Here is a 13,575-nt window from a genome sequence, read left to right as displayed (position 1 = left end):
ATCGTTTCGATTCGCGAAAAAAAAAAAACGGTAGGTTTTATTCCTTCTGCGAGTAGGAAGTGGATCACAGCCAGCATGTTGCTCACACTTGGCGGGATTTCTTAACGACATCTTTCACGCAACTGGACACCACAACATGGGTTTACGCACTCCCGCGTTCCAGCGATGCTCGCTCTGGTCAGGGGATCCCCCTCTACCTCTCATTGTTGCCAACATCCAAAAACAGAAGCACACCCCGCTATTGTCACAGTACACTTACTTTCTGAAAGCGCCTCGTTTATACCAAATACGCTGTGGAGTGCGCTATTCGGACGTGCGAGACTAGGCCGCGTGCGTCGTGTGGTGCGGCAGGTGTGCATGGTGGGCGCGGTGGTGGCGGCGGCGGGCATGTCGGCGTCGGCGTGGGCGCACTCGCTGGCGCAGCTGCTGGTGTCGTTCGGCGTGGTCGCGGGCGCGGGGCTGGCGCTGTGCTACGTGGCGGCCGTGGTGACGGTGGCGCTGCACTTCCGGCGGCGGCGCGCGCTCGCCACGGGGCTCGCCGTCTGCGGCTCGGGCATGGGCACGCTCGCCTTCGCGCCGCTGTCGGCGCGCCTGCTCGAGTCCCTCGGCTGGCGGCCCACTGCGCTCACGCTTGCCGCCCTCTTCCTGCACATCGCCGTCTGCGGCGCGCTCATGCGCCCACCTCGTAAGTTACTCTCAACTTGCTACAGCTGTAGACCGTAACAGAGTGGTATGTCGTTTCATTTACTGCATATTTAAAGACCAGTTGCCTAGTATTTTAAAAGCAGGCATAGGCATCTGCAAGGAGGTGGGACGGAGGGGCAAAATACACTACTGGCCAATAAAATTGCCACACCACGAAGATGACATGCTACAGACGCAAAATTTAACCGACAGGAAAAAGATGCCGTGATATGCAAATGATTAGCTTTTCAGAGCATTCACGCAAGGTTGCCGCCGGTGGCAACTTCTGCAACGTGCTGACATGAGGAAAGTTTCCAGCCGATTTCTCATACACAAACAGCAGTTGACTGGCGTTGCCTGGTGAAACGTTGTTGTGATGCCTCGTGTGAGGAGGAGAAATGTGTACCATCACGTTTCCGACTTTGATAAAGGTCGGTTTGTAGCCTATTGCGATTGCGGTTTATCGTATCGCCCCCGACGTTTGCAGCAGCATCGACCATCAGCTCGGAGACCCTGGCTGCGGTTACCCTTTACTCTGCATCACAGACAGGAGCACCTGTGATGGTGTACTCAGCGACGAACCTGGGTGCACGAATGGCAAAACGTCATTTGTTTTGTACGAATCCAGGTTCTGTTTACAGCATCGTGATGGTCGCATCAGTGTTTGGCGACATCGCGGTGAACACACATTGGAAGTGTGTATTCGTCATCGCCATACTGGCGTATCACCGGGCGTGATGGTATGGGGTGCCATTGGTTTCACGTCTCGGTCACCTCTTGTTTGCATTGACAGCACTTTGAACAGTGGACGTTACATTTCAGATGTGTTACGACCTGTGGCTCTACCCTTCATTTGATCCCTGTGAAACCCTACATTTCAGCAGGACAATGCACGACCACATGTTCGAGGTCCTGTATGGGCCTTTCTGGATACAGAAAATTTTCGACTGCTGCCCTGGCCAGCACATTCTCCATATCTCTCACCAACTGAAAACGTCTGGTCAATGGTGGTCGAGCAACTGGCTCGTCACAATACACCAATCACTACTCTTGATGAACTGTGATATTGTGTTAAAGCTGCAACGGCAGCTGTACCTGTACACGTCATCCAAGCTCTGTTTGACTCAATGCCCAGGCATATCAAGGCCGAATCTGGTGTACAGACATGTGGTACTCATTACTACCAATGATTAGAACATTAGTAAAGTACTTGATTCCAAATTGCTGAGAGTAATGGGTAGTATCGTGGCTTCAAGTACTATGTGAAAAACTTCCTGCAGATTAAAACTGTGTGCCAGATCAAGACTCAAACTTGAGAACTTTGCATTGAGGGCAAGCCCTCTGCTGATTGAGCTACCGGAGTACAACTCACAATCCGTCTTCACAGCTTCACTTCCGCCAGCACCTCATCTCCTACCTTCCAAACTTCACAGCAGCTCTCCTGCGAAACACTCAGGGCTAGTACTCCTGGAAGAAAGGATATTGTGGAGACATGGCTTAGCCAAAACCTGGGGAATGTTTCCAGAAGTTTAGCAAGAAAGCTTCTGTGAAGTTTGGAAGTGAGGAGATGATGTACTGGTGGAAGTAAAGCTGTGAGGACTGGTTGCGAGTCATGGTTGGGTAGCTCCATTGGAGCACTTGCCCGTGAAAGGCAAAGGTCTGTAGTTCAAATCTCGGCGCGGCACACGGTTCTAATCTGCCAGGAAGTTTCATATCAGTGCACTCTCCACTGCAGAGTGAAAATTCAATGCGAGCACTCTATAATTTACATCTGTTTGGTCGTCACATTCTTCACAGGATATATTGGCTTTTTTTGGCACAATGGTTGTTTTGAGATAGTTACACAGTTAAGACGAATGTAAACCATTGCAGAGCAGAGCCAAAGCTACCCCCACAAACTTTTCTGTCACTTCCCAACAGAGCCCTTATAGAGACGTAGGTAAGGACCAGTCCAACATCTCGGCACAGATTTCCAGGCGTAATATCTGCCAAACATCCATCCCAAATTCCTCCACAGTATAATTATAACTGGTTTACCATCTGTCTACAGACAAAGGAGACTCCCTGATGGCTTATTGACTTTGCATTCAGCTAAACACAGCAGAGTTATTGCACTTGACTAAGAAGAACTCAGCCATGCTAATGTACAGTTTATCTATGGATGCAAATTTATCACTTTGGGGGGAGAGAGAGAGAGAGAGAGAGAGAGAGAGAGAGAGAGAGAGAGAGAGAGAGAGAGAGAGAGAGAGAGAGAATGAATCTTCTCAGGTGAAAAGATGTTGTCTCCAGGAGCTGGATTCTTCTCAAAGTCTACGGGGTATAACACAATGCCACATGCAATCATAGACATGTAGCACCAAATTTCCCAGTCAAGCTGGCATGGCTGCGCAGTAGACTGCGGAGACAAAGACCACTTCGGTCTGGTTGTAGTCTTTAAAAGTTGATCATAGCTGTCATTTCAGAGTCATTTTGTGAGGTTTGCAACAACTTTCTAGTCAAAGAATAAAAAAAAATGTAACTTGGAAAATACATTTTGCTCAACTTCAATTATGCTAGTCAACATTAAACAGCAGAAATCGTGAAAATTGTGTAATAAATGAATTTATCTATACAAATGTGAAATTGTGTAAGCAAACGAGTTGTTATAGATCGCATCATAGTTCAATAAGAGTGTTTCATAGTTTCTTGTTTTTGCACTTTGTAGAGACTTAATGTTGCATTTTTGCTAGTTACTTTGTTGCTATCCAACAGGCTTTTTCAATGATTCTGATTTTTTTGTTTCTGAGTTCTAGTTTTAGTTTTTCACCTGAAATTATTGGTGAATGAGTAAAAACTTCTTGGACACCTTGTATTTAATCGTGAGGATTTAATTTCAGATCATTCACCAATAGACTAATAAAATATGAACACCACTTAGACATCAAAGCTATCCATCTTAAAAATATTGAGAAACCACTAGCAAATTTATTTCCTGGGACACAATATGTTCTCAAACTCACCAAATCATTTCCATGGAAAAATAGGAATTTTACAATCTTTCCTCCCTCTGGGATAAATTTTTGCAGACAGTTGTGACAGCGTTTTGTACATTTTCCAGTTTTATATACAGGGTGAGTCACTAACTATTGCCACAAAGAATAACTACGAAAGTACGACGGTAGCTGAAAAGTTCTTGGGACAAATGTTGCATGGGACAACGGGGACCATAATATGTTGTTGGTTTTTTGTTGTTAGTTAGGGTCGCTTCAGAGATATGGTCAACTTATTTTCTGGTAGCGGCTATTGAGATGAATGCAGCGATGTTTACCAGTAAGGTCTTTGAAAATCAATGAAGGTCAAAAAGGTTGCATGAATGTGTTTTTACAGAAGGTATTCAAAGTGATGACCATCGGTATCAATGCAGTGCTGCAATCTTCTTATCTTGATTGAGTTGTATTCCTTATCACTTCAGCACTTATCAAAGCACATGCTGTAACAATCTCTCTCACATGTCCTGCAAATAGTAAATATTCGCCGAATACTAATGTGCCATTGACATGTAAACACCATTCAACAGTTTCAAAATACAACACTAATAGGAACGGTAAGACTAGTATTGTCGAATCAACCTATTATGAATGATGTATTCTTTAGAAGAACATGTCAATATGCTTCCCATTTATGGAGAATGCCAACAAAATTCAGTGAGAGCTAGAGATTTATATGCTGAAAGATATCCTCAACGTACTTACCCTACATGTTGTACATCTAAATATGTCTATGATAAATTGAGAACAACTGGATCTTCAATGCATAGGAAACGTATCCGGCAAAGGAAATCTACTAACGAGGAAACAGACAATGGTAAGAGCTAGAGTCATGAGCTAGAGTAGCAGTATTCGTGTTCTGTATCGTCATAAATATCATCCTTACCATATCAGTCTTCACCAAGAATTAAGGTACGGATTGTATGCATTGCATTGAATTCTGCCGATGGGCTCAACTTCAAATTCAAAGGGATGACACATTTATTTATTTGATTTTATTTACCGAATAGGCTACATACGTGACCTATGGAAATGTTAATTTGCATAACATGCATTATTGGGCAACTGAAAATCCACGTTGGCTGCATCAACTTGCACATCAGGACCCATGGTCGGTTAATGTATGGTGTAGGAAATTCTAGAGGACAGAATTATAGGCCCCTATTTCATCAAAGGAAATCTTAATGTTAGGAAGTACACCAGATTTCTGCAAGAAACATTAGGTCTGTTATTGAAAGAAATACCTTTAGGAGCAAGGAACAGATTCTGGTATCAACACAATGGGTGTCTGGCACATTTTTTGCTGATGGCTAGAAATGAATTGCAGAGACAATTCCCAAATCATTGGATTGGACATGGAGGAGATGTCATGGCCAGCTTTTTCACCAGACTTGACGTCTCTGGGTTTTTTTCTTTCTTGTGGGGATTTGTAAAAGACATTGTTTATAAAGATGTTCCAATGACACCTGAAGATATGTGAGAGAGAATTGTCAGGGCATGTGCTTCAATAAGTGCCGATGTGATAAGGATACCTCTCAATCCATGATAAGATGATTTCAGCACTGCATTGATACTAATGGTAATCCCTTCGAACACCTTCTGTAAATGGACATTCATTCCACCTTCGTGACCTTTGCTGACCTTCAAAGACATTACTGTTATACATCATTGGATTTGTCTCGATAGCCACTATGAGAAAATGAGTACCAAACTATAGCACGCCATTTAAAAAAAACAAGTTGACCTTCATATCTCTGACGTGACCCCACCTAGCAACAAAATACCACAGTCATATTATGGCCCCCCTTTGTCTCATGTAACTTTCGTCCTACAGACTTTTCAGCTCGTATCATACTTTCGAAGTTGTTCTTGGTGCCAATAATACGCTGTTCCACATTACTAGGAAAAATTATTTCGAGCAACAAAAACAAGAGTAATGAGGACCTACAAAGAAAATTAAAGTATTTGAAGGAAATGGAGGGTATAAAATAATGTATGTTACTAATTTAGAACAAAACTAATACAAAGATAGGAAAGGGATAATCTTCAGATTTTCTTTTGCTATTAAAATGAAATACAACATACAAATTCTGGTTAGTGTTCTTGCTACTCCAGGTGGGAGGGCCTCAACAGAAGCAGAGCCTGTCTCACCCAACGTAGCATACAAAATTATCTTCTTATGTTACTAAATGAAACAAATGGTGTGTGTGTGTGTGTGTGTGTGTGTGTGTGTGTGTGTGTGTTGTGGGGCATACCAATTACACTACATGTGTTGCTATATCTAGACATGTGTATGCACTGTTGTGTTGTACGTTTCTGTGTGTGATGCTGTTCCCCTTAACCAATACCATAGGTGGGAGAGGGAGTCTCAGAACTCAAACGTATAGCCTTGCCTCCCTGTATGGCAGATTCCTTAGATGTAATGATTCTCTCATTGTTTAAGTTTGTCATTATCCCATACATTACTTCCTTGTCATTGACTGCAGCTTAGATACATGGACCAGTTATGTGCTATGTCTGTTTTACTTTCTTATTTATCTATTTTAGGTGTTATGTTCCTTGAGAGTCTCTCTGTGTCTCAATTTTTTTTTTGTGTGTCTGCTTCTCCATCAGTGTCTGTGTCAGTATGAAGTGTGTGGCCTTCTAATGATCGTGTTATTGTGTCCGTCTCATGTGTGTAAGTGTGTTACAATCTAATGCAACGTGTTAAGGATACCCATATGCCCTATATGTGCATATAGGACTCAGCCTGAGGCTCAGGTGGCTTGTGTATGCTGGGTATGGGCTGGGGCTGGTCAAAAAGTTAACCATGACATGGCTTCAGTCTGCATGATTCAACTTCAGTCATTCTGTAATTTGGGGAAGAAGAAACTGCAATGGTCTTCATGGTCACCTCCTACTCCCACTCCCACTCCCATTGCTGTGTCTCAAGATGCCAGCTGTTTGACACATGCCTACAATGTTTTCTCCTGTTACTTCATGGCCTTGTTGTGTCTGCCTTTCTTTAGTCAATATGCCGATGCCCTGTGGCAGATAGTGATGTCAATGTAGCAAGTTCCTAGAGCCACACACATGACTTCTACTAATGAGGTGCCTAAAGCACCCAACAGTCTGAGTAGTATGCTCCTGTGTCCTTGCCACACTGTTTCTTCAGGTTATTAGACACAGGCAGTGGGCCCATGCACTTCTTGCAAAAGTGTGTCCTCAAAGTACTGTGGGGGCCAGTTAGTGTTGCAAGATTATGCATTGTCACTTGTGAGGCTGGTGTGGACGTTGAAAGTAAGTCATTAATAAACATGTATTCGATTGTAGACCCTTACACTGAAGTTTCTTGGGTGTGGATTTACTCCAGACATCAGTGGAACAATGAAGTGGAACAATGAAGTGGAACAATGATTCTGTCAAATTATTTGATAGTTAAAATTAAAGCATAAAACAGATCAAACAATTTTGTGTGGCTACATATAGCCTGTTTACTTTATCCATAGGTTTTTCTTTTCTGAGTACTGAATAAAGTCAAAAAATACTTTGCCTCCTTTGATAGGCAAAGTCTTTTCACTGTTACAAAAGCTATTAAGTAAATACCGGTTCATCAGCTAGTGTTCTCATTTATACAGTGGCCTTTCCTTTGTCTAGTTAGTGTAAAACTGAACTGATTGTTTGATTACAAATACGGAAAAACACTTTCCATAAAAATATTCTTCATGTAACATTTGTATTGTCAAGAAAGCAAAGCAAAATAATAAAGAGGGTTCGAAAACACTAAACCCATTACTAAGACTGCAAGATAAATAGGCTACCTTCCTATCTTAGCAGATGACACCACTCCCTCCCACAAACATCAATATCAAAACTTTCTCGCAGGAAACCATGACCATGACCATGACCTTGACCTTGACCTTGACCTTGACCTTGATGTTCTGTTTCGTTCTATTGAGAACCTGTGTGAATGCTGCCAATTGAAATGCAATGTGGAGTCCTTTCTATTCCATTCCATTATATGAATAGATCCTACCCATTATGTGTCATCTACTCAGTGAAGCCCTATTCCTTTAAATCCTTTTTAAACAACTGATTTCACCTTGATCGACTACTCCTGGTAAGTTAGTCTACTGAAGTGCCCCTGGTGTATTTTTCCTGTATTGACTCCCTTGTCACAAGTGGTCATTTTTGTTTAAACATTGATGTCAAAATAGTGTGTGTTCAGAGTGCTGTCTACTGTAAAAGTAATGTTACAGAGGACTACCCTTCTGACAAAATATTGAAATATACTAGCATCATTAAGAAAAAAAAGAATGATAGTAAGCATTTATAAATAACAGAAGCTAACTTCATAGTGATTGTTCTTGACAAAATGTATGATGAATCATCTACACTGCTGCTGATTGAAGGAATAATTGGTGTCATATAAAAATCAAAAATCATCATTTATTAGCTCAACTAAATAAACACATAGGCATGTGATAAGTACATACCATCAGTAGTACATCTTGACCAGAAAGTTGCTCATGTAAAACAGGATTTGAGTTTCCATTTACACAGTTCTTTGTTATTAGGTACAGTGTATGTGTTAACTGTAAGTTGACCAATTCACAGAGTGAGTTGCTGGGAGTGGAGGAAGCAAGCCCAGTGTACACATTGATTACAACAAATTCAGGAGTTGTGAGGGGGAGAAAGCTCAGTCTCCTCACACAGCGCAGGCACCTTAATAACCCATCTTCCATACTCCTGCAAACAAACAAATTGCACTGAGTTAAAAAATTTCTTAAATGTTTGTAATCAATACTGAAATCTCGTTATGTATTGATGTATTTAATAGAGATATAAACTACAACAATTATACACTTACCACAAGGAAAGTAAGCAGTAAAAAACCGAGTTAAAGGCAACACTGTAAAGCTGTCCTCACATGTGACAAGTTAGCTGACACCGACATGGGGCTGTAAGAGTTTTGTGATGGCATTTTCTGTTGTTTCTTGTTCAGGAGGTATTGCCATATGTGAAACATAAAAAAAGTTCTGTGATACTTTGGCAGTGTGCTACAAAATGTTGAACCAATAATAGGCATAATAAAATGGTGGGAACATGATATGGTAGTTAAAGAATCTTTATATTTAGTTATTTTCATATTACAATGTGCCTGTTATGTTTAAGGCAGTAGCACATTTCAGTTCCATCAAAAATGTGTTATTCTTGGTAGAATTTGATATAACTAAATAGTGGCTAATAACACATTGATTAAAGGCTTCGGAAGTGTTACATTCTATGGTGCCTACCATTCATGATTGCCAAGCACAGCGAGCCTCAGTACTGTCATTTTTTGACCAAGTTGTGAACATACAGCACAGTCCATCATTAGAGTATGCTGGTTCATTATGTGTGTGGTCACAGTGCTGCGATTTGAGTCGTCACTCAAGCAACAGACAGTGTGAAGATGAAGATGCTGCTCCCACCAATTGTGCTGCCAGTTCTGATGCTACTGCTGCATCATTGCCCGATGAGCTTGATTCAGTGGCTTCCTATACCACTGTCTGACTACCACCTGACTATCCGCAGCCCTCTGGTTCATGCAGGTCGACACCAGCTTCTGTTTCAGTGACATGATATCGAAACAAAAGAAGTACACTGATGTTGTCAGCTAGTTAGACCAGTGCTATGCTGTGATATTGCTGACATCACTGTGCCACCACCCATCAAGCCATACCAAGAGGGAGCTCGTATACTATCTCTGTACATCTCTGTACATCACCAGCTGAGAACGTGCACTGGCTGATTAGACAATGACATTGGTGACAGAATTCTGCCACAGCTCCTGTGCTATCTCCATTGCATAGTTGACACTGCCACAGTTTGAAGAGCTATTTCACATGTGTTGACTGAACTGGCTGCCTAACCAAGCATGTGAAATCCTCGCAATTCAACAGTGACCTTCACTGAAACAACTGGCGACCCTCACTGACAATGCCCTCACTGCAGTCCCACATTCTGACTCTGCTTGTTACTCTTACTGATACCTCCTCTGACCCAACTGCACCTCCAGCAGCACAGTGGGCCTCAATGTGTTGGCACCAGCTGCCTTGGCACCCGCCGCCGGCAGGATTTCAGTCCAGATCGAAGCCTTCAAAGTGCAGCTATTTGCACTTCATGCCAGACTGATTGATGTTCCCACACCACCATGCCTTCACCAGCGTACGCAGGACCAATGTTATGCTGAAAAACCAACCCATATCTGTTGGTAAGACTGCACATTTGGCAAGTGAGCTTCATGCTGTCACCCACTGTGCAACTGTCCACATGCCAGCAGCATCCACAGGTGAGTGTGCAGTGGCAGGGCAGGCTGCCTCAAAGTGCTTGACACTGAGTCTGACCTGTATGTGTATCCAGGCATATAGCTCCCTGGGTGTCGACCAGCAAGTCCATTTGGCTGTCAGCTGACAACTACTTGTCCTCCACCACCACCACCACCACCACCACCACCACCACCACCACCACCACCACCACCACCACCACCTTTGTTGTTTACACGATGAAATTGGATGAGGACTGCACTGCATCTTCATGTGGCATTTCAGCATCACAGAAGTCATAGAACCAATCATTGGTGCTGATTTCTTAGTATGTTTTCAGCTCCTTGCTGACTTTTCTGGCTCTCACCTTGTCAATGGTGACTCCAGTTGTTTAACCTTAAAGTTCTGCCGTGCTGTGTAAAACTTTGTGCTGGAATTCATCAACAATGTTGATGCAGGTCAGTACCAGCACCTTCTTGACCATTTCCCAGCCATCACATGCCTGCCTGGAGCAACAAGAAAGGTACAGTGCAGCACAGTCCATTACACCTCCACCTGGTCTGTTCCTCCAGTTTTTGACAGACTGACACCTCGCACTGGAGTGATTGGATGCGTCTTAAATCAAATTCAGGGTAACGCTTCAGACATCTGGTCCTCTTCTCTCCACCTTGTACCAAAGGATGATGCATCCTGGCAAGCCTATGGTGGCTACTATGCTCTTAATACAACATGCCATCCTGGAGAGACACCCAGAACATCAACCTTCAGAACATCAACCATGTGGTGCTCCTGTGTGTGGTGACTACCATCACATGTCAAAGCACAGCCAGCCACAGTACCGCCATTTGTAAACCAAGGTGCAAATATGCAAACTTACAGCACAGGCAGAAATACAGTGCTGCTAAAAGCCTTAGGCAACCTATGAGCTTTCAGCATAGTCTACAGTGGGGTGCTGCTACTAGGTGGATAGGCCAGTCGACATAAACACAAAAATACAGGACCCAATAATAGTATTTGCTAGTGTGGCACTCGACTCCTACTAACTTTAGTGTTGTCCCATAGTGTGCCTAACTTTGGAAGCTCAGCATGGCTACATAGCAGAGAAAACTGTTGTCCATCTGCTGTAACTTCACTAGATCCATATCTAACTACAAACCAAAATGCATATGCAAGTGTGCTGGTTTGTGTGTGCTGTTACAGTGCTGTAATTTCAGTGGTCGCTCAAGTGATGGATTGTGTAGTGCTATCAGTTGAAGCTTCTGCAACAAAATATGTCATTGACTGCGGTGGTTGCTCAAGTCATGGATTGTGCACAGTGGTCTTTACCGAGTGGCTGCTTGTTCGACAGACCCTGCTCAGTATCATAATGGACGCTCCTATGATAGGTAATTTTTTCCGAGTGTGTGGTGCCAGAACATGTCCATTCTGCATACAATGCAAATTTTCCCAAAGTATAATACAATGTTGTCTGTTATAGTAATCCATCATAATGGTTAGGGACACTGAGCTACAAACTACTATGTAGCTGGTTTGCATCCTCTTGTATTCAATGTTGTATTCATGTTTTATAAAAGGTTGAGAGACTTCCTTATTAATGTAATGGAAATATTTTCTGTAAAATTTGATCTTATCTAAATAAAAGTGTGCTATTTTAAGAGGGAGGCTTTGTTAAGTTTGTAAGTTGATCTTGTTACTGACTGGACATTTAACTTTCCTTTCTCTCATAACAAGTTCATGGATATTGAATTTTTAATTTACGTTTTTACTGTTGGAACAACATGACTACCACATGCACAAGGCAGGAAACGTGCAGCAAATGTAGCAATGATATGCATGTCCGCTTGTGGTTAGTGAACGAGATACAGTAGACAGCTGCTGCTGGAGCATACTGTGGTTGTAAACCACGTTAACTAGCACATCCCATGTGATTCAGATGCTGTCTCATGTGATTATATTTCCTGCCTGCATTCACATTAACATCAGCTGCCTCATCCTGTGTGAAGATGGCTTAACACAGAATAAAACAGTGGCTACCTATTTTCATTAAAAATATTATGTTTGTTCTTATTTATGCATGGTCTTGGCTTTTTCTTTTTCCAGACGTTGTAAAGTCTAAATACCTATTTGCTGTCAGAAATTTGGTCTCCCTTGTAGGAGAACCCTAGTAGGAAGATCGTAAAAGACCTAATGCAACCTTTGAGACACACAGAAATGAAGTAAACAATGAAATAAAGATGATGACACATTACTCTAAAATGAGTGAGAGTTGTGAAAATATGTTAACTTCATCTGTTAGCAAATGATGCCATAATAATTTGTTTCTGTGCATATGCAGTCTGGAGGATACTCAGGATTTCAGAACTGTGCTTTCAGCACAATCAATTCATCTATGACATTACTCTCCCACTCACAACGTGGTTGGCACACATTTCACATGCAGGCATATAATGCACACCCATTACAAGTAGTTGATTTTGACCTGAAAGTCGTTTGTGTAAAATGGGCTTAAGCTTCCACATAGGATTAATTTATTTGATTTTTCTCATTATGATCATTTTGTGATCTGTACATTGGAGAAAGCAATTTATTACATGAATTTACTTGAAATTCAAACTGTTGAACTTCTGACAGTAAACTTCCACAATGCAGAACAGCTCTCCTGAAGTGTCCACCATTTGAGTTAGATTGGGCATCTCTGGAATCCTCTTACTTGAACTTGGGATGAAACGTGCCACTCTTCCTTTCCCTTATATTGAACCTACAGGAGCAAGGCTTAAGAATAGTTGAATTGAATGTATTTGATGCAGATACCTGTAGCAACAGTGAATCTGTTCTTTGTTTAGAAAAGTCTGTGGTCTTGGGTTGCTAACAAAGCTGTCCTTCAGTTTAGTGACCAAAGACCAAACTGGACCAAGCTGAACAAGCTGTTGTAAAAGGATTGTAATACTTCTGTGTAGTCTGGGACACACAAAGAAAATGTGATCTGCATCCTCATCTCCACAAGTTCAGAAAGGTCTCTTCACGATGTGTAGCCTGTGAAGATATTTGTGGAAACATCCATGGTTAATTCTGAGTCTGGTTGTTAGCTAGGTTTGGCACCTAGGTACTGAATTTGTTAGATCCTCTTGGTTTCTGCTTGTATTTTTTGCAGGCTGATGTAGTTTTGCTAAGTACAATGTTTCTTGCAGTTCCTCACTGCTTCCTTATGTTCTTTGATGGCTCCCAGACATTCGGTATCCCACCACAGACGACCTGCAGAACATAGTTACTTAGAATTACCATTAATTTCTAGATTCTAATATGGCAGATTAGTGCAGTAGATTTAAGATCTACAAATAAAGGTTTGACCTTTTATTAGAAACCAATAAATGGCAACATGATCATATTTATCTCTTCAAGACGGAGCTTCACCATTAATGGAGCAACTATCGTCCTTCCATGACCATACTATGGTTGTAATATTATTAATTACAATAACTGTAGACACAGATGACTCATTGTGCTAATAATGCAAAATGGTTCTGTTGAGGAATTGCCTCTGGCAGCCTCTGTTGTGCACTTTGTTGATTTAGTGTAGT

The 13,575-nt window shown here is 42.0% G+C and overlaps 1 protein-coding gene across 1 annotated transcript in view; it reads left to right on the top strand.

Annotated features, from left to right (window-relative positions):
• LOC124595312 (monocarboxylate transporter 13-like) overlaps positions 1-13,575 on the top strand; it is a 137,526-nt gene that overhangs the window by 89,432 nt on the left and 34,519 nt on the right. Inside the window, exon 3 of the mRNA XM_047134011.1 lies at positions 352-685. Coding sequence (XP_046989967.1) covers positions 352-685 — 334 coding nt within the window. The remainder of the gene's footprint in view (positions 1-351; positions 686-13,575) is intronic.

Source organism: Schistocerca americana, chromosome 2 (assembly GCF_021461395.2).
Source record: "Schistocerca americana isolate TAMUIC-IGC-003095 chromosome 2, iqSchAmer2.1, whole genome shotgun sequence".
NCBI lineage: Eukaryota > Metazoa > Arthropoda > Insecta > Orthoptera > Acrididae > Schistocerca > Schistocerca americana.
The sequence above is the reverse complement of the archived record's forward strand: the minus strand, read 5'-3'. Positions and strand labels throughout refer to the sequence as shown.